Source organism: Diabrotica virgifera, chromosome 7 (genome assembly GCF_917563875.1).
Source record: "Diabrotica virgifera virgifera chromosome 7, PGI_DIABVI_V3a".
In the NCBI taxonomy this organism is placed as follows: domain Eukaryota; kingdom Metazoa; phylum Arthropoda; class Insecta; order Coleoptera; family Chrysomelidae; genus Diabrotica; species Diabrotica virgifera.
Window position 1 is genome coordinate 50,834,408 of NC_065449.1, and position 21,067 is coordinate 50,855,474.

At 30.7% G+C, this 21,067-nt stretch overlaps 1 protein-coding gene across 3 annotated transcripts in view; it reads left to right on the top strand.

Annotated features, from left to right (window-relative positions):
* Nucleotides 1–1,480: 1,480 nt before the first annotated feature.
* Nucleotides 1,481–21,067, top strand: part of LOC114327328 (uncharacterized) — a 29,136-nt gene continuing 9,549 nt past the window's right edge. The window contains exon 1 of one of the 3 annotated variants that reach the window (XM_028275916.2): nucleotides 1,481–1,633. In XM_028275916.2, coding sequence (XP_028131717.1) covers nucleotides 1,606–1,633 — 28 coding nt within the window. In that variant the 5' untranslated portion in view covers nucleotides 1,481–1,605. The other 2 variants (XM_028275917.2, XM_028275915.2) reach the window with 2 other exon arrangements.

A 21,067-nucleotide genomic window follows, 5' to 3' on the forward strand; every position in this document is an offset into this window, starting at 1 on the left:
GGGTGGCCGACTAAAATTACGCTGAGTCTAATTTTTAATCACATAGAATATAAAAAAATTAAAAAATAAATTAAATTCTCGGAATGAGGGCATTTTGCCTATCTTAACAGGGGACACCCTGTCAGTAAAAATCATACATCACCTTGTATATTATTCAACCATAGGAGCACACACACTTTTTAATGGTTATCTCTTATTCACCATAGGGGCCTCCATACAAGGTAGGCGTATGTAGGTACAGTACAAAGACCGATATATTTACCTGCCATAAAAACTGTGCTATCAAGCATTTGCGAATCGAGTGTAAGAAATTTAGTGCTGAGTGATTTAAAAGCATCGATTAAAGTGAAGGTTGAAAATAAGCTATCTCTATAAGACATATTTACCTTAATGACTATGTTCCATTTCAGCAAGTAGATTTAAGAAAAAAAGGACAGCACATATGGCCAGAACTAAATATATAGACCAAGAAGACTGGAAAATTAAACTGGTGGTTTAAGTTTGGAAAAACTGGGAAATTTAAGAGACCGAATAACATTTGTTCCCGAAGAGTATATATGGTTTTATGAAAACTCGAGGAAAATAAAGAAAATTCCAAAAAGAAAAAAAAACTACTAAAAAATATGTTTTTATTAATTTTCCATTTTGTATTGAAATTTTTTTTAAACAAATGCCCATTTTTGTTGCTTAACTCTTTTATCCACTTATCCCTAACATTTTTTAATGATTTTTACTACTTATGTGGATAAAATGTCCACAAACTTTGAAATATTTGGCTTAATGTAACTTGTTTTTAAATTGAACATAGAGTGTAAAAAAGTACCTTCAGATACCTGTTTAAAAAAGTGTGGCAATACAAATTTATAAAATAAATAATTAACTTGGAACAAAAGACACTAAAATTCTCATTACTCAAAAACATTATTTTGTGACATATGACCTGTATGCACTTATGTCTTTAATTGAATTTAAGATATCCTTTAAAAATACTTGATCCGAAAACTCAATAATTGGATTATTTTTAATTTTTACAAAACATCTTACTATCTTTATTTAATTGACTTCAGAGAAATTCTACTAAAATTTCTAGAATTTGCGAGAAAAATGTATGGTTTGTGTAACAATGTAAGTACCCGTTATATTTTAATGAACTATTTCATAACTAATCGGATAAGAGAAGACATATTCAAAAAAGGATGAATACGTAATCTGCTAAACTTCGATGACTGATCAGGCCCGAAAAACTTAATTATTTGTTGCAAAATAGAAGCGGTAGTTCAGAAAACAGGAAACAATGTTTAAAATAACGTCTACACATCTCGTGAGATTGTTTATACACACGTAATAGTCTCCTCCAACTCCCGTATTACAACAAGTGACGATTCCTGCAGGATCGTCACATTCGTCACTATGACGTTTAAATTGCAGAGCTTGAATCACTCCCGGAGTGGGGCAGTTTATAAAACTAGACCCACCAGCATGGAGAACCAACTCGCTGAAAACAATTACACTGACAAAGTCGTTGATGAATCATTTTTAAGATAAGTGAAAACATATAAAAGGAGTGGAAACAGCGTGCGAGATATACACATTCAAAATCGATCAATGGCAGTCTGGCTGAGGTCTAGCATAGGTAAATAACCATGAGATAAGTGTTTGCGGCAGTATTTGGAAAGCTTACTCATATGGGCGATTGTGTTTTGTTTCGGACGTGTCGGTACAAGTGTAGCGGCAAATTAGCGCGGGAAAGTTTTTGTATTTTGTAGCTGCGCGCCGACCGAACGGTATTTTTTGTGTTTGTTCGTAAATGATGATTTTACGAGTGAAAGTTGTGTTAAATAATTAACAGATTATGGTAATTAAAGTAATTATGGCCCAAAAATACTTGAGTTTATTCAAATGTATATTTTAAAAATGTGATAAAATATTAGTTTTGTTCCTACAGTTACAAGCATGTGAGTATTGAATTTTTGTGTTTTATACGAGGTACCTAGAATTAAATTTACAATAATTAATGTTTTTAATTGAATCACATTTATTTGATTTAATTTATTGTTGTGTACTATTACACAATAAAACAATTTTTATTGTAGTCTGGTTTATTTGTAGTGATTAATATAGGTATATGTGTAATTCTGCAAACATTTTATCATTTTTAAATCTCTTTTAGAATAAAACGTAATTTATTGCTATTTTTTGTAAATATTTGATTATTTACCTACTAGGTATCTCCTAAAATACAAAATATTAGATTTCCATAATCTTGTTCTGTGATAAAATTTAAATACCGGATATACATGATGATTTTGTATAGGTATTACAGTATCTTTTAGAGAATGTTTAGATACTCGTATTTTTGGGCCAGCTATATTATTATTTGTTATTTAAGAAATATTTATACTTACTATTTTCGACTTTCGTGATACCAGATCTTGTTTTTGATTTTCCTTGATCTCGCCTATTATTTTGACTTCCATCACCTTTGACCTCGTTCTGTGATAAAATTTAAATACCTACAGATGATTCATATCTTTAGAAATTGGTACAAGACCTTTTATACTGTAGTATACTTTTTTGATATCTTTTAGAAAATGCTAAGTACTCGTATTTTTGTACCAGCTATATTATTTGCTATTTCAGAATTATTTTACCTATTATTTTCGTGATATCAGATCATGATTTTGATTTTCATTGATTTGTACATACTATAACTTTTGAGGTACATGATCTTTTTATATGATACAAATTAAATACAGGATTTGTATCTTTAGAAATTATTACATGCTGTTTTATACTAAAGTATTCATTTTAGTATCTATCAGAAAAGGTTTAGGTGCTCGTATTTTTGGGACAGCTATATTATTTGCAATTTTAGAAATATTTATACTTAATATTTTTGTGATATTTGACCAGTTTTAATTTTTTCTGATTCTCTGATATCAGCAACTGAGAACTATTTTAATTCTCAATGCTTGTAATTTATTTCTCAATGCTTAACTATTGCCTTTATTTTATGTTTTTTTCTATACATCTGCATGTTTTGTTTATTAATTTTAATTTTTTTTAGCTTCAGTTATTGACTAAAATTTCATTTGACAACTTCGATTTTTAATTATTGACAATTGACAAGTGACTGTTACCCATATTGTTTACATTATTACACATATATTATTGTTTGATATTAATATCTCTACGTTTTAGTATCTTCTAGGAGGGGTTGTGTAGTCATATTTTTGACCAGCTATAAGTATTATTTGTTATTACTTACTATTTTCGTGATATTATACCATTTCTGTAATTTTCTTTGATTTCGACTATTGTTTTGAAACATTTTCTGATTTCAGCAAGTTATGTTCTCTTTATTTTATTTTTTTCCTCTATATCGACTTGTTTTTTTTCCTTTTGATTTTCAGTTTTTAGTATAGTTTCATTTGATAGCTTTGATTTTTCAATTGTTGGCAGTTGACAATATCTAGCAGGATTGTGATTCCATCATTATAATCCGCAGTGTCTTTATCCCTATGCTTTAGTGCAGTTTCACCATATTGTTTTCTTTATTCTTCAATATTATTGACTTATTTAGAAGGTATTATTTAAAACCCTATTTGCGATATTTTTTTATAATGAAAACAACTCATTTTTTTTACAATTTACTTCAAAATTAGTTAATATTTATATTTTTACATATCTTTTACTCGCCAACCTTATAAAGCCTTGGATTCATTATATTTTATGTACACCTTTTTTTAGTTTAATGAACTATACTAGTCCAGTTAGGCTGACATCATCAGCAAAAAAACTGCAAATCTTCACCTTTTGCTCTCTCTGTGGTAATAGCACATAATGTCAACTTTGATATACTTAATTTAAATTTTTTAAATTATAATTAAAAACTTATTTATAGTAAGAATGAACTTGGTTGCGGTACTTTTTGTTACATATCTTTTGTAAATTCTTTTTTTTTTTTTTATTTACAATTTGCTTCAACCACAAGGGTTATTAGCAATGAACTGTATTTACATCAAATTACAAAATTTAGGTATATTAAATTTGGTTAATGAGTCCTATAGTACGTAAAAAATTAAGAGTCTTACATGAGTTACTTTCACTTAAACAATCTTTAATTGTAGTTGGTAACTGTTGATGTTGCCGTTCTATAACGTAGAGGGGACAGTCTATTATTATATGTTGCACTGTTAGTTCACTATCACACACATAACACATCGGAGGGGCTTCCTTCTTTAATAAAAAGTCGTGGGTGATCTTCGTATGACCAAGTCGCAATCTGGACATGAGCACTTGGTCTCTTCTCTTTGTAGGATGTTTCGACGGTGATATACTTTGTTTGATCGTTCTTAATGTAGAGTTTGATTCGTTCCAATTTGTTTGCCATTTTGTCATGATCTTGTTTTTAAAATATTGCTTTAGATCAGTATGAACGCAAGTAGTTATGATGTCTGTTAAGGGATTCTCACTCGCATTTTTTGCTAATGTGTCAGCTTTATCATTTCCACTTATCTCGCAATGTGATGGTACCCAGAGGAACTGAACTAATCTTTGATTTTGTTGGCATATCAAGAGTTCCGCCTTAATTAAGAGGAGGATAGGATGTTTGGGGTATACCCGCCTCAAGGCCGTTAATGCACTTAGGGAATCGCTAATGATTATTGAGAATTTGATGTCATGTGTGTTAACAAACTTTAATGACTGGAGGATAGCAAAGAGTTCAGCTGAGAATATGGAGGTTTGGGGAGGGAGCTGGTAGGAACTGTTATAGTTATCTGTTGTGAAAGCCGCTCCTACTCCATTTGCAGATCTGGATGCATCGGTATAAATATGGATGTGATCATTAAAACCATTTAATATCTCTAATAATCTCTGATTGAAGATTTTTGCTGGTGTGTCACCTTTCTTGAATGCAGATAGGTTTGTATTACAAGCAGGGAGAGCAATTGTCCATGGTAATATGTGTTGGCTGACTTTAAAAGTATTGTAAGTGTGTGGAATTATTGTGTCTAAGCTCTGTAACGTTGCTCTCACTCGATGATAAAACGGAGGATCCAATCTTTTCCCACAATTAAATGTCGATGGAAATCTATCTGTAAATGTGTTTTTATAAACAGGTACATGTGGGTTAGTTGATACTCTTAAGGCATACATGAGGCTAAGGTATTCTCTCCTGAGTTGAAGGGATGGTTCGCCTGATTCAACATACATACACTCAACTGAGCTTGTGTAGTGTGCTCCCAGTGCAATTCTAATTGCTGAATTATGAACTGTGTCTAGCACTTTCAATAGTGAACCTTTGGCTGAGTTGTAGGCAACAGCAGCATAATCTAGTTTTGAACGAATTAGGGTTTTGTATACAGTCATAAGAGTTTGGAAATCGGCACCCCATTGTTTATGAGAGATACTTTTCATTAAGTTAAGGCCGTTTTGAACTGACAGACGGAGAGAGTGGATGTGGTCTTGCCAAGATAGTCGGCTATCCAGTTTTACTCCCAAGAAGTTGATCGATTCTGAATACTTTATTGGTAAATTTTTTAGGAAGAGTTTCGGTGGATTTACTTGTTTCTTTGGAGTTTTACTGAAGATCATTGCTTTCGTTTTAGTGGGTGAAAATTCTAGGCCAGTAGTATTCGACCAATTCTCTAGTTTGTAAATGGCTTGCTGTATATGGGTCGTCATTGTTGATATATTTTTACCACGACAGAATATAACAAGATCATCAGCAAATAGACGGGCTTTGACTAATGGGCTAAGTGACTTAGCGATGTCATTGATGGCAATAAGGAAAAGTGCAACACTAAGAGTAGACCCTTGAGGAATACCGTTTAATTGGATTTTAGAGTCTGAAAGAAAGTTGTCTATTCGAACTTTGAAGTTTCGCCTATATAAAAAATTATTAATAAACTTGATAATATTTCCTTTAATCGACCAACTTGACAGGATTCTTATGATATCTGATCTCCAGATTGTATCATATGCACGCGTTATATCAAAAAATACAGCCAGACATTCTTGACCACATCCAAATGACTCATGAATTACAGATTCAATATCCACTATGTTGTCTAATGTAGATCTGGACTTTCTAAATCCACTTTGTATAGGGCTAAGTAGCTGTCGATCTTCTAGGTACCACATTAGTCGGTTGCTTGCCATTTTTTCAAGTACTTTGCACATATTAGATGTTAGGGAGATTGGTCGGTAAGACTCTGGGTCCGATTTATTCTTGCCCTGTTTAAGAACTGGTACAATAATGGAATCGTACCAATCAATGGGGAAAACATTATTTGTCCAAATGAAATTATAAAGATCCAAAAGATATTGTTTTCCTTCCGTTGGCATAGCTTTTAAAAATGTCGTAGGGATGTTGTCAGGCCCTGGGCTAGTGTCTTTAACTTTGTTTAAAGTTTCTAACAGTTCATCCATCGTAAATATGGCATTTAGAGGTAAATTATTGTGGTCATCAAGATTTATACATGCATTATTAAATTTATTTTTATGGGCTAGGAAACTTGTAGATAGAGTTTCGTCACTGCTATGTTGTTGGTATACGTTTGCTAGTACGGAGGCTATTTCTTGCTTAGTTGAATAAATATGGTTATGATGTTCTAGGTAATGAATGGTGTTAAATGATTTTTTCCCGTACATTCTGCTTATCATTTGCCAAACCTCAGAAGTCGGGGTAGATGAATTTAAAGATGATACATAATTTTCCCAGGCTTCTCTCTTACTCTTCTTTAAGGTGTATCTACAATACGCCCTTAATCTTTTGAATTCTAGCTGGTTATTTAAAGTTGGGTGCCTTCTTAATTTATAAAACGCCTTTTTTGACTCTTTAATTGCTGCTTCGCAGTGGGAATTCCACCACGGGACTGGAGCACGTTTTTTTGGAAATTTTGAATAACCCATGGACTCGTGAGCTATTGACGTTAAAAACTGTACGAGATGGAGTACTTTGGAGTTAATATCAATGTCTGTATCAAAGGGCTGAACCAACTGAGAAATTTTTTGTGAAATTAAAGAGGAATATAGAGACCAATCTGCATTTTTCAGACACCATTTATTGGATGGAATTGATGAGGAGATATGGTTATTGTTCGTAATTAGGATAGGAAAATGATCGCTTCCATGCAAATGGGATGTCACATCCCACGACAGAGTTGGTTGTAAGACAGGGTCACAGAGGGATAAATCTATTGGGGATCCATTGCCGGTGGAAATATTGAACCTTGTGATTCTTCCATCGTTAAGGATATTCATATTAGAATCTGTAACAATTTGTTCGATTTTACGTCCCAAGGAATCTGTTTTTTTACCTCCCCAAAGTATATTGTGGGCATTAAAATCGCCTAATATAATACGCGGTTCTGGAATTTGATTGAAGAGTTCAGTTATTTCTTTTATGGACGGGTCTAAGTTCGGAGGAAAATAAATATTACATATATTGACTTTGTGGGGGCCTTTTATAGATACTGCTGTTGCCTCCAACTCAGTTCTTAAACGTATTACTTCGGTATTAAATGAGTTATGGACATATATTACTACTCCCCCACTAGCATGGCTAGCAGTTATTCTGTTCTTATAGTACGGAGTATAGTTTCTTAAATTATGACAGTTATCTTCTTTGAAGTGGGTTTCTTGTAGGCATATTACAGATGGTTTAAACTTAGCTATAATTAATTTAAGTTCTTCTAAATGGGTGTAATACCCATTTAGGTTCCATTGCAGTATACAGTTGAATGTTGTTTTAAATTTCAGCAGAGGCGTCGCTGCTGTATTCACTGTGATCAGTAGAGAAAGCGGATAATAATAGCTGTTTATTAATCTTAGTTTTTAATCTTGTACAGCGACTTTTCAGATACTTGGGAGTTAATGCTGGATGGATTTTAGTTAAAAAATTGAGTAGTCCTTCGATATCTTCTGTATACGTTTTTGCAATGCTGAGAGGATCTGCAGAGCCGTATGCATTTTCAAAGAAATCAATTAGTTCTTCCTGGGTTAAATATCCGTTGTCAGAATTATCTTGGAAAAAAGAACTAGTGCATTTAATAAGATCTTCTGCTAAAGTCTTATTATCTTCAGGAATAGTTTTTGCTTTCTTAGATTTACGCAGAGGTTCTTTAAATGGGTTCTGGTCTACTGATGTTGAAGGAGACGTTATTTCTGACACCGCTCGTTTAGACGATTGAGTGTCAGAGGGTGTAGGAGGTTGATTTTGGCTGTGATTATTCATTTCAACATTATCTGGCTGGATAGGTGTTTGAATGGGATTTGAATCAAATAGAGAAGTATTGGTTGTTTCTTTTGATTGTGGACTGGTGGATTGTTGCGAAGATTGTGAAGGATGGATAGTTGGCTGAGCATCTGTTATGATAGGGTGGCAATTTTGGATATAATTTGGTTGAGCAGTAGGTGATGAATTTTCGATAGATGTTTGAGTGTTTGTATTTTTTTTGCACTGAGAGGCTAGATGACCTTGTTCTTTACAAATGTAACAAGACTGTTTTTCAAGTGAAAAATAAATTCGATAATTGATTTGTTCATAGTTAATTAATATAGACTCAGGAATATTTTCCAGATTTTTAGGAGAAATGTAAGTATAGCGTCGGAAACTCAAGATATGCTTAAATAAAGAGTTAGTTGTACCTATTCTTAGAAAATCCAATGGAGTTATTTGATGAATTGCAAAATTTTGTAGTTGAGTCTCTATAATACTGTGAGGTATTGATGGGGGGACATTAGAAATTATCAGTTTTTCGCTTGGTGTGACTAACTTCCTGGCTTGGATACGTTCCTGATTGATTACTATTGTTCCATTATCTGTTCTTAAAAATTCGGTGACTGTTTCTTCAGTAGTAAAATATACGCAAATACGATCATTTACAATCCTGGAAATGGCGAGAATTTTATTGGGATCGACTTTAGTTGCTATGGCATTTAAATAATCTTCAATTTTTGTATTTGGAAGTGAATTGAATAAAATGGCTTGGTTTTTGCTTGCGAATTTTTTGTTAGGTTGAGTCAGAGCGGTTGAATATAATTTTGATTGATTGGATGGATTAATGACATCTTGAGAATTTTGAAGTTCAGAAGATCTCTCCTCTGAAATTTCCTGCATATTGGGCCTATGTTGCCTGATTACGGCCCTTGTGCTTGGACAGGTTCATTAGTAATTAAGCTACTTAATTACCTCGTTACTGGTATTTATAACCGTTGTTTACTGTTTGTTGATTAAAAAATAGTAATAAAGATGATCTAACTTACAGTTTGATCCCAAAATCGGATTAAGCACTATATAATACACTATTATACCAACTTTGATAATTTTCTAACAAGTAAAACCACCTTAATTTTGATAAAAACTAAGAGCTAATCGGAAACACTGTTTACTAGTTAAGAAACCAGTTTCGAAAAAAACCTTTTGTAAATTCTGTTGCTAACTAATGAAAAGAAAACAAAATTTTGTTTTAATCTTTTATCGTAATTATCCAAAAGCATCTTAACTGAATTTCTTCAATGTAATTTTACCTCAATATAATTTTATTTCAGAAAACTATCTGATGATAATCAAGCTCGGATCTAAAACTAGTTAAGTCATTTATCATCGATATGTTGCATATTTTTTTCAGTTAGTTCAAACGTAATTCTTATTCAAATACTGGCATAAAACTAAGGTATATTATGCTATATCTTCTTTTTCTTTAGCCCATTTCTATCCAACTTTGGACATAGGCCTTCCCCAAATCTTTCCATATCTCTCTGTCCTTGGCTGCGATTTTCCAGTGAGTTCCTGCAGCTTTTACAATATCGACCTTCCATCGCATCTGAGGTCTTCCTCTTCCTCTTCTTCCTGTCCACGGTCTCCAGTTTTGTATTTCAGCATTCCATCTTTTATCTTCCTGTCTCGCATTGTGGCTCGCAAATCTCCACTTCAACCCTGTTATATGTTACAGTGTTTTTACTTTTATTTTCTCTCTTATCCATTTGTTTGATCTTGGATAAGAGAGGAGTAAGTGTTATATATGTTATAGCACTTACTCCTTTTCATTCCTTAAGCCCTTATCAGGATGTGGTTACCCTCTAAATATTATTAGCTTGCTGTCTCATTTAGCTGCGATCCTGTTCCAGATGCACAGCTGCAAGTAGGGATTTTCCCACCAGAGTCCCCATTAGGTCTGCTGGTCATATTAGAGATCTTCTTTTTGGTCTTTGGCCTTCTACTTTTTCTTCTACTACCGATAGTTCCGTGGTCTCTTTTTCTTTTGACTGTGTTGCCAAAGTAATTTTTCTTCGATCTTACTTTAATGGATTTTTTTGAGAGTCCATCTTTCACCTACATTTGTATTAACGGGAAAAATAAGTGTATTGACCAACCTAAGCTTAGTATTTCTTGTTATTGTTTGGTCTTTCCATATTTTAAGCAATTTAGCGGTTTACAAATCAATAAACATATTGTAAGAGGTTCTTGTTCTTTCAGTAGTGCCTTTTCATCGAAGTTTGGCGAATTTTAAATGCTTCTTCGTATCATCCATTACATAAAACAATTCTTAAGGTATAAACAAACCTTGCACTTGTATACAGCACCAAGATATGCTAATGTGATAAAGTGTTTACACCTTTTCTCGCGCGTCACCTTTGAATTAATGAATACGGAAAGATAATAGAATTAACTGGTTAAAGTCAGGTATGTACTTCACCGCGTTTAAGTAAATAGACGTACTTATCTCACTGAATCTAGTACTACATTGAATATTCTAATAATAAATCTCGGTGATTTCACGCTAAACGATATTTCGAATGCAAATAGAACATTTTTATACAACTGTTCGTTCGGTGTAGTACTATGTTATCAAGCGAAGTTAAGTTAATTGTTGACAATTTTAACCTGGTAATTATATGTTTCAAAATATGCATTTAGAAAACTGCTAATAATAGAACACTGTTGTAATGATTCTTGTTTAAAAAATGTATTGCATTGCTCTTATGATATAGTTCTTGTTATTTTGTTAATAGGTATATAGACATTTTTCTGTGAGCTGAAACTCTCCAGTTATTTAAAGTCTACTGCTAATTGCTTTTTGGCGGTTTTATATCTAATGTGAATTGCAGAGGTTCAAATCTTCATTTTATATTGAAGTGCATTGTGTCAAATGTCATATTTTATCTCCTGTTCACGAATTCATTTTTGCCGTTTTTGTATTTTAGCCCAAGTGTAGGCCACCCAATTGGTTTAAAATATAATTTTCATATATAATGAATTAACATTACTTTTTTTATTATAGTTACAATTTTTTTTAATATAATTTATTTAAATTATTTTAATTATTCCCATGAATTAGCATTAGATATTATGATAAATCTCCAAATTACCTTTGTTGTGTTGATAAAAATTGCGTGACTTAAAAACTGAATGATCTAGAATTAAAACAATATTTCTTAAATCGTACTGTGTCCTTGGAACAATTACCTGCTTTTACTTTATCACTCACGATTATCTCTACCATCAAATAACTGCATATGGATGATGAAATAATAAAAAATATCGGTGTCATCTGTAATCGTCTAATAACAAATGTATCAACTAAAACTTTCTCATGGCAATAGACAAATTTTAAACCCATGACCTTGTTGAGAACAGTATCATTATTGTAGTTTTTATTTTGATAACAACAATATATCAAAATTTCTCTTTCATTTATAACCTGACCAAAAATCATTACCATTAAAATTTTATCAAAAAATTAGTGATCTGTTCAACAGGTGTCTTGAAAAATCCTTATCAATGAATAATTTGAATAAAAATATAATTAGAAATTATTCGTTAAATGATTGATGTACGCTATTAGGTCAGGGTAACAAGACAAAAATATACCCTGTTCGTGACACTTCAGCAGCCAGGGTACTGAAGCGTTTTTTCGACAGGTAATACACCTATAGGAACAAATTATAACTATTTCCTGCGTAGGATCTGGCGGCCATTTTTATTTGTAAACAATTAACTGTCAAATAATGGCATTTCCCCTTTTTTTCAAATCAACGGAAAACAGTGAAACTTATGATTTTTTTAGTACAAATATCTTCGAGATTGTGGAAAAAGCTTTAAAATGACGTATTACAAAGTTTGATATACTCCCTTGTTGTTAATATAATTGCGAAAAAAGGTCGGAATTGCAAAAAAATATGTTCTCAATAACTGTTGTAAAAATTAGTGTACAGCTTTGAAATTTTTGTCAAATGAGGGTTCTTTGATGCTTAATATGTGATAAAAATTTCAAAGCGATTGATTCAATTGTTTAAATTTTATTCAAATTGTTTATCACAGAGAGCATTTTTTTGCAATAACATAAGTCAGAAAAAAATGACCTTAGAACCATTCCACAGGTGTCAACTGAAAGAGCATGAGCTACATTTTTAACATAGTTTAAAAAAGTGACAAAAAATGCATTTATTAGTAATAAATAATTATGCAAAATTATCGTCAATTTTTCTTCATAAACTTTTTGAATAACTTTTTCCAAAAAAATAACATTTTTATCCTGTTTTAAATGCACAACTACCAAGTAATGTTATCTATATCATAATTGATAAAAAATTGTAATAAATATGTACCAATATTATAATTTCTCATTAAACAAAATAAAAAGTTTATAAGGAAATATTTACGATACTTTTGCATAATTATTTATTACTAATAAATGCATTTTTTATTCACTTTTTTTAAACCAAGTTGAAAATATAGCTGATGCTCTTTTATTTGACACCTGTGGTATGGTTCTATGGTCATTTTTTCTGACTTATGTTATTGCAAAAAAATGCTCTCTGTGATAAACAATTTGAATAAAATTTAAAGAATTAAATGAATCGCTTTGAAATTTTTATCACATATTAAGCACCAAAGAACCCTCATTTTACAAAAAATTCAAAGCTGTACACTAATTTTTATAACAGTTATTGAGAATATATTTTTTTTTGCAATTCCGACCTTTTTTCGCAATTATATTAACAACAAATGGGTATATCAAACTTTATAATACGTCATTTTAAAGCTTTTTCCATAATCTCGAAGATATTTCTACTAAAAATATTATAAGTTTCACTGTTTTCCGTTGATTTGCAGAAAAAAGGGGAAAATGCCATTTTTTGACACTTAATTGTTTATAAATAAAAATGGCCGCCAGATCCTACGCAGGAAATAGTTACAATTTGCTCTTATAGGTATTACCTGTCGAAAAAACGCTTCAGTACCCTGGCTGTTCAAGTGTCATGGAAAAAAAATCTTATTTCCCTGGACTATATAGAGTGTTTTTTATAACAATATATACCTTTTGTTTAAAAAATATCATAAATCTGACATGTATTTGCTTGTCTGAGTTACACAGTATTTACACAACGCATTCCAAAGGAAACGCAGCATCGAATCAATCAGAATAGGTAGATACGCATAATTTGAAATTATTTTTGAGATTTAAACGTGCAGTGCACTTTTAATTCCTCAGATTATCTATTCCTTGTTACCTTCATATATCTAATACATAGTTTGATTTTCTTGTATATCGTCCTCGGATTAGCAGCTTTCTATTTAGTACATATATTTGTCTTCTTCTTTCTATATTCTGGACTAGTTTGTTATCTATACGTTTTATAGTTATTTTTTACTTTTCAAAATATGCTTTTAAAATCCTTGTATTATCTAGTAACCTATTTGTACCTTGTATCCTTACTTGTAAATGATGGTTTTAAAGATTGTATAGCTTGTTGTAGAATTATAATCATTCATTTAGTAGTTTTCTTAGGAAAAAATCTCAAAACTCACCAATTAAAGAATTTTTTCTATAAACAATTGAAAGTACCTCGAAAAGGCAGAATTTTTCTAAAAATTACCAAAAGAGAAAAAGTATTTATTTCGATGAGATATACCTAAAAAAATTATGTATTTAGTTATTAAAAAGTTATTCGAAGTGATTCGGGAAATTATTTCTTATGTTATTTGTTAAATAAAATTTCCGATACACTTGGAAAATTAAAAAAAAACAATTTAATCTTCAAAAATTATATGGAATCGTTTAAAAAAGTTTGGTGCAGTAGAAACCCAAAAAAAATAGTTGGGGGTAAACCGCTCGCCTAATAACAAAGAATTTCATGAATCCTTAAATCAATAATTTTTTACTTGTAAGGGCTATATAAATTTAACATTTACTGCGCAGCTGTAAAAAAAAATTTCTTAGTGACGAAAAAGTAATAAAAGGGATTAAAAATAACAAACAATCCCTATGCAAAAAATTAAAGAAATTATAACTACACTGATATTATTTAACTGTAAATAATTTATTCAAAATGTGTACAAAAGTAGCATTCATTAATAAATTCCTACCGAAATATTAACATTATCAAATAAAATACTAAAATACCTATTAGACGTAAATACCGTATTTATATAAACATAAAATAAGGTTTTGATAATTTTAAGTGAGTAGACAAGAAACACCAAACAGCAAAGTATTTTGTATTTAATATAAAATTCCTCTTGAAAAATCAAAATCAACACAATCAAACCGGCAGTTTCAAAAACGATAAAATTTGATAAAAAATATAATATAATAACAAAATCCTTTAAGTATTGTAATATTATATCCGTTATAGATATTAAACAATAATATATTGTGTCGTTAAAATATTGATCTAATCGCAAAATAACTGCCTAATATCAAAGTCCCCAATTTTCTTCGCGTATATATCTCCGCGATCTACATCGCGACTGACACCCGATATCGACGAAAATTTTCACAAACTACTAGATCATCATCGCCGAACTACCTGTCTCTCTCCTCCTGTAGCGGCAATGTTACAATTAATCGCAGCCACCTATGAAAAACAATAAAAAACAATAGCAGGAGTGTTTAACACAACATCTTGATGACGGTCTCATCATGGGAGGCTGGACCCTGATGTTGGATGTCCACTCAACTGCTGCGGTTTAGTCTTAGTCAGACTGTTAACTTGCTAACAGGTCTGCCAATATTTGGTGTTTAGGTGAGAGAGAGTGATAATATCCTCATGTTCCGTCAAAATGACTTTATCTGTGCTATACGGCGGTTGTGCGCGAAAGAGTATGTTCAAACGGTGCTATTTTTTATTTTGTAAGTATTTTTTGACATTTACTACAATAATTGCATTAGAAAAATGAAGTGTTATACGTAAATTAATTTTATTGACTTGCAAAACAACTAAAAACTTTTTTCAAAAATAAACAAAGTTGCAAAAATTTGTTGTCAAAAATCATCTTGATTTAAAATAATTTTTCTTTTTTATGAGTTTTCAACTAGTGACCTGTTGACATCTATAGTATCTGTGGGTATATCAGACAATTTAAAAAATTTTTATTTTCTATTTATTTTCTTTCTTATTACGTTTGTTTTTAATTTCATAACCCCCAACACATTTGAAAAATATTAACCATTATAAAAAAAACTTTTGCGGAAAAGAGTATGTTTAAACGGTGCTATTTTTTTTATTTTGTAAGTATTTTTTATCTACTCAAATTCATCAATTTAGTACAATTGCCAAATAAAATATAAATTATTATACATAACTATATTCTATTGACTTGCAAAACGGTAAAAACTATTTTCAAAAATCAACAAAGCTCCAAGATGCAACAATATGTTGTCGAAGATAATTTTCATTTAAATTAATTTTTCCCATTTATGATTTTTTAACTAGTGACCTATCTGAGCATAGACCAAAAATTTTTTCAAAACAAATAGAAAAACTTTTCTGTTTGTTTTTTATTTTTCTCTTTTGTTTCTAATTTCACAACCCCTAACACATTTGAAAAACATTAACCGAAACATAAACATTGTTTGGCTAAAACATCTTTTACTAATGGCCGTTAATGGTTTATTTTAATATTTTGAGCTTTTTGTTATTATTTGCATTTCTTGACATAATATGTAACAATTGTTGTTTCTTTTTCTATTATTTCGTTTCCATTATTGTTCGCCATTTTTTACGCATCTTTTGCCTTAATATTTTCTTTTGTTTAGCTTTTCTGTATCTCGATGCGAAATAAAATTTGTCAGTAGTATCAATTTTTTAAACAATTTACTTCCTCAATCAATCAATTTTTCTCGATTTTTTTTAACGTAATTTGCAAAAATTTTAGTTATTTTTCCAATAGTCATCGATCTTTGAATACAGGTGGTCAACTTTGTCTTTTTATCTGGTATATCATACGCATAAAAATGTCAATTGATTCAAAATTTATTGAACTATTACTACAAAATTTTGAGAAATACAAAAAATACCTATTTTTTTAGTAATTACTCAGAATCAATCAATAGATTTCTCCCTATTAAACTCCCATTAAGTCATTCTGTAGTGACGAAAATATCTGATGTCCATAATCGATTTTTAACTACCACTAGATAAGAACCGTCAAAACTTTTGTTGACTCTTAAGCTTATTTTACCGTTAGACATAATATAATAACAAAAAGTCGTGTAGAAGTTTTTAGAAAGTTAGAAACAAAAAAATTCCTTCGAAATTACATTAAAGTTTTTAATGCCGAAAACATGTTAGTTATTTTCCAACAGTGAAAATGTTTATGACCGTTCAAAATACCCGATTTTTTCTAGAAATAGGCATTTGAACTTCAATATTTTTGAATAGAATTCATACCAAATTTATAAATACAAATTGAAATCAATTTCAAAATCTAAATTTCTCTTTCGCCAAAATTAGTTCCCATCAATTTCATCTTAATATTTATTTATATGAATGTGTGGGAAGATCAACCAATTAATTCCGTATCAAATAACTGTATAGAATAATAATTAATACCTAATAAAATATTAAGTTATTACTAGTAACGAAAAAATGATGTCAATTATTTTCGTACAAGAATAAATTACTGATTTGTGCTATTAATTTTTATAAAAATAGATTTCTTAGGTTGACTGTCTTGATAATATTAGTTCTAAGTTAGAACCGTGAAAATAACAATGTCTCGCTTAACAATAAGTAATGGAAAACACTTATAAGTATAAAAAACATTGTCAGTAATGTATTCCGAGTTTTACGATTTGTTGTTTCTGTTTACCTCAGCTGATGCTGTAATTGTAATACACAATTTTTACAATATATCTGCCACATTTTGTTATTTTTTTTAGTTTTTTTTTTCAAGTTTTGTCTTTTGTATTCACATCTGACATTTTTATTAAAATTTTTTGAAACCTGTCGCATTTCGTCTTCAATTTGAAAACTCTTTTCAATCTGGAGGCCTAATAGTCAAAATAAAATTATTTATAGCACACTAGTATTCCCTTGTCATTAGTGTATCACTTACATTACTTGTAGAGTAGATGTTTATTCTTTATTTAGTGTTACTGGCTATTTTCGCATTTTCTTATTTGGCTTCTTCTAGCTGATAATATTCTTTATTAAGGGCATATGCGCAAAATCTCGCCTGTCAAAATGTTCAATGTGTTTTAAATATATTCGTTTTTTTTTCGAATCCTGGGAAAACTAATAAGTATTTTCGAAAAATTTCAACGCAGAATGAAAGATTATCACCGAGGGCCGAAAGTTCCTTAGAATACACAAAAGGTTTCTTTTGAATGTGATATTTAAAATTAAAAATCACACTAAATTTTCTCTTCTTTTTCACCCCTGTAACTTATTAAAACAAACATTATAGAAGTTGTCAGGGACTTTTGGCCCTCGGTAATAATGTAATCTTTCATTCTGTTTTATTTTTTTTTTCAGGATTCGAACAGAACAAATGTATTAAAACACATTGAACATTTTGACAGAAGACGTTTTGCGCCTGTGCCCTTAATTTGCATTTTAAACTTTTTAATGTTTGTTATTTTATCTTTCTTATTGCTCATAAATATTTCTAGTCGATAATTTTTTTAATTCCTTATTTCTTCAGTTGGCATGACTGCTTATTGTGCACTTTGTATCATTTTAACAAGACCCTTAGCAAATATTAAAATATGAAGTTTTTAAATACAAAAATTAAATTATATGTATCTACAACAACAAAAATTACGTTCCGAATACAAATCTGGATATAATATTTACTTTTTACCTGATATTTTACTAATTTGCAATCAAATTCGCAATCTTAGATTCTCCCTAGTCTGCCTTATTCATTGTTAGTCTGCCTTGCCAATTTTAGGAGGCCCGAATTCAGGTGGTCACTGGAAACTTGACTCCAACGATAGAATTTTTAGACTTTAGGATCTAAAAAATGGTTCGAATAAATGTTACTTATTATTTTATGAGGAATCCAATACAGCAATAAAAAACGGGAGTTCCTATTTAATATTTTAGAGTTACCCCTCACCCCACCTCCAGGGTGTCGAGTGGGGGTCGTATTTGGTGTCATTCGGGGTTTTTGAAAAATATTAAACGCGTATTTTTTGGTTTTTTATTTGGAAGTGTATTTCTAGTCTCGAGATATTAGACCGTTTCTATAATTTACCTTTAGTATCACTAAAAATCGTTTTGTCCGATTATAGCGCCACCTATCCACAATTTGACAAAATGTTTCAAATAAAAGTTGCTTACTTTTACGTAAGGAATCCAAATATACAATAAAAACTAGTGGTTTCCATTTAAGATTTTAAAATTACCCCCACCCCATCTCCAAGGGGTGGAGTGGGGGTCGTATTTAGTGTCATTCGATAGATTTTTGAAAAATATTAAACACGCATTTTTCAGTTTTTCGATCCGATGTTGAGTTCGTGAAATATTCTACCGTTCCCCTACTTTTGGGACACCTTATAATATATTTTCCAAGATTATAATAGATATATTCCATTATAGATATTTTCAATAATTATTAATTTATAGTTTTCGAGTATTGGAGAAAAAATGTTGTCTGTTTTTACTCTACTCCTTTAAAGACTGTATAATTTACGTTCCGTAAGTACAAAATTTGATGTAACGTTATCACCTGACTCAAAACACAAGCTACTGTTAACATCTTGACTTGCCGAAACTTGAGTAATAACAGAAATAACTGAAAAAGGCCTCGGTATTTTCGATTCATGTTTAACTACCTGAGATTGGAAAATCTCATTGTTATTGGGATCGTAAAAGAGACTCAGGTGTATACCTTTGTACTCTGATAGAACGGAAATATTTATGGTAGCAAAATTATCTCTATCCTGTTATCAATAAGATTTTTACGGTTAAGTACCGCAGATTTTGAGGTAATAAAATCTGGTCGGTAATTTTTACGTATTTGAATATTGTTTCTTTCAAAAGCAGATTTAAACCTTTAAAGCCGAGATTTTACCGTAGGGTTGGTAATCCTTCTTTTTATAAGTGGAATGCCGTAATTGAAAGGAAGATTTTTAGATTTTGACACGTCTTAACAAGTCTTTGTAACTGTTGCCAAATATTGACATCGTTTATTTTATTTTGCGCAAGTATCGTTTATACTGCTATTTTTTATACATGTGTGGTTATAGTCAATTTAGTATACAGAGAGAGTCTGTAATTTGGAATAAATTCAATATCTCAAATATTAATTGTTTTTTTGAAAAATGCTCAGACCCGTCGATTAGTATTTTAAATTGTCTTTTTTGACATACAATAATAATGTATACAGGGTGTCCCAATTTAGAGATATGACGTCATCGTAGATTTTATTAAATGGCGACACTGTCATTTTGAAAGCTATTTTCATAGGGTGTGTAAAGTTATCTTCTTCTTCTTCAGGTGCCGTCCTCGTTCCGAAGTTTGGCTATCATCAAGGCTATGCGTATTTTTGATACCGTAGATCTAAATAATTGGCAGCTGCTGCACTTGTACCAATCTCTTAAATTCTTCAACCATGAATGTTTTCTTCTGCCAATGGATCTTTTACCTATTATTTTTCCCTGAATAATTAATTGTAGTAGCTGGTACTTTTGTCCCCTCATTATATGTCCCAAGTATTGCAGTTTGCTCTTTTTAATAGTAAGCGCAAGTTCTTTTTCTTTCTGCATCCTTCGCAACACTTCCATTTTTGTCACTCTCTCTGTCCACGATATTCTCAGTATCCTGCGGTACATCCACATCTCGAATGCTTCTATTTTCCTTGTATCGATCTTTTTCAGTGTCCAAGCTTCCATTCCCTAGAAAAGAACTGACAGCACGTAACATCTCATCAGGCGAATTTTAAGATTTAAACTTAGCTCTCTTCCGCATAAAACTGTTTTCATTTTGGTAAAAGTAGCTCTAGCTTTTTCTATTCTGATCTTGATTTCTTCAGAGTTGTCGTTGTTTTCATTAATCACAGTTCCCAGGTAATAATATTTTCTAATTGTAAAGTTATACACAACTGCAAAATATCAAATTTTTATTCTCCACCATTTACAAGATATGTAATAGAAAATATCAAAGTTATGTCTGCAATTTGGTATAATTCAATAATTAAAATACTAATTGTTTTTTTTAATGCTCAGATCCGTCGATTAGTATTTCAAATTGTCATTTTTGACATACAATAATAATGTATACAGGGTGTCCCAATTTAAAGATATGAGGTCATCATTGATTTTCTTAAATGACAACACTGTCATTTTGATAGCTATTTTGATAGGGTGTATAAAGTTATACACAACTGCAAAATTTCAAATTTTTGTTCCCTACCATTTACAAGATAATAAAAAATAACAAAGTTATGAAAAACAAGTAATCGAATAATAATTGAATTTAATTATTTCAATTAAGCAATAAATACTCATAATTTTGCCCTCAATTATTGTCAAATTGTCAATGGGCAACTTTATTAGCATTTGCTTATTTGAAATAAATAAATTCAATTATTATTTGATTACTTGTTGTTCATAATTTTATTTTTTATTATCTTGTAAATGGTAGGGAATAAAAATTTGAAATTTTGCAGTTGTGTATAATTTTACACACCCTATCAAAATAGCTATCAAAATGACAGTGTTGCAATTTAAGAAAATCAACGATGACGTCATATCTCTAAATTGGAACACCATGTATACATTATTATTGTATGTCAAAAATGACAATTTGAAATACTAATCGACGG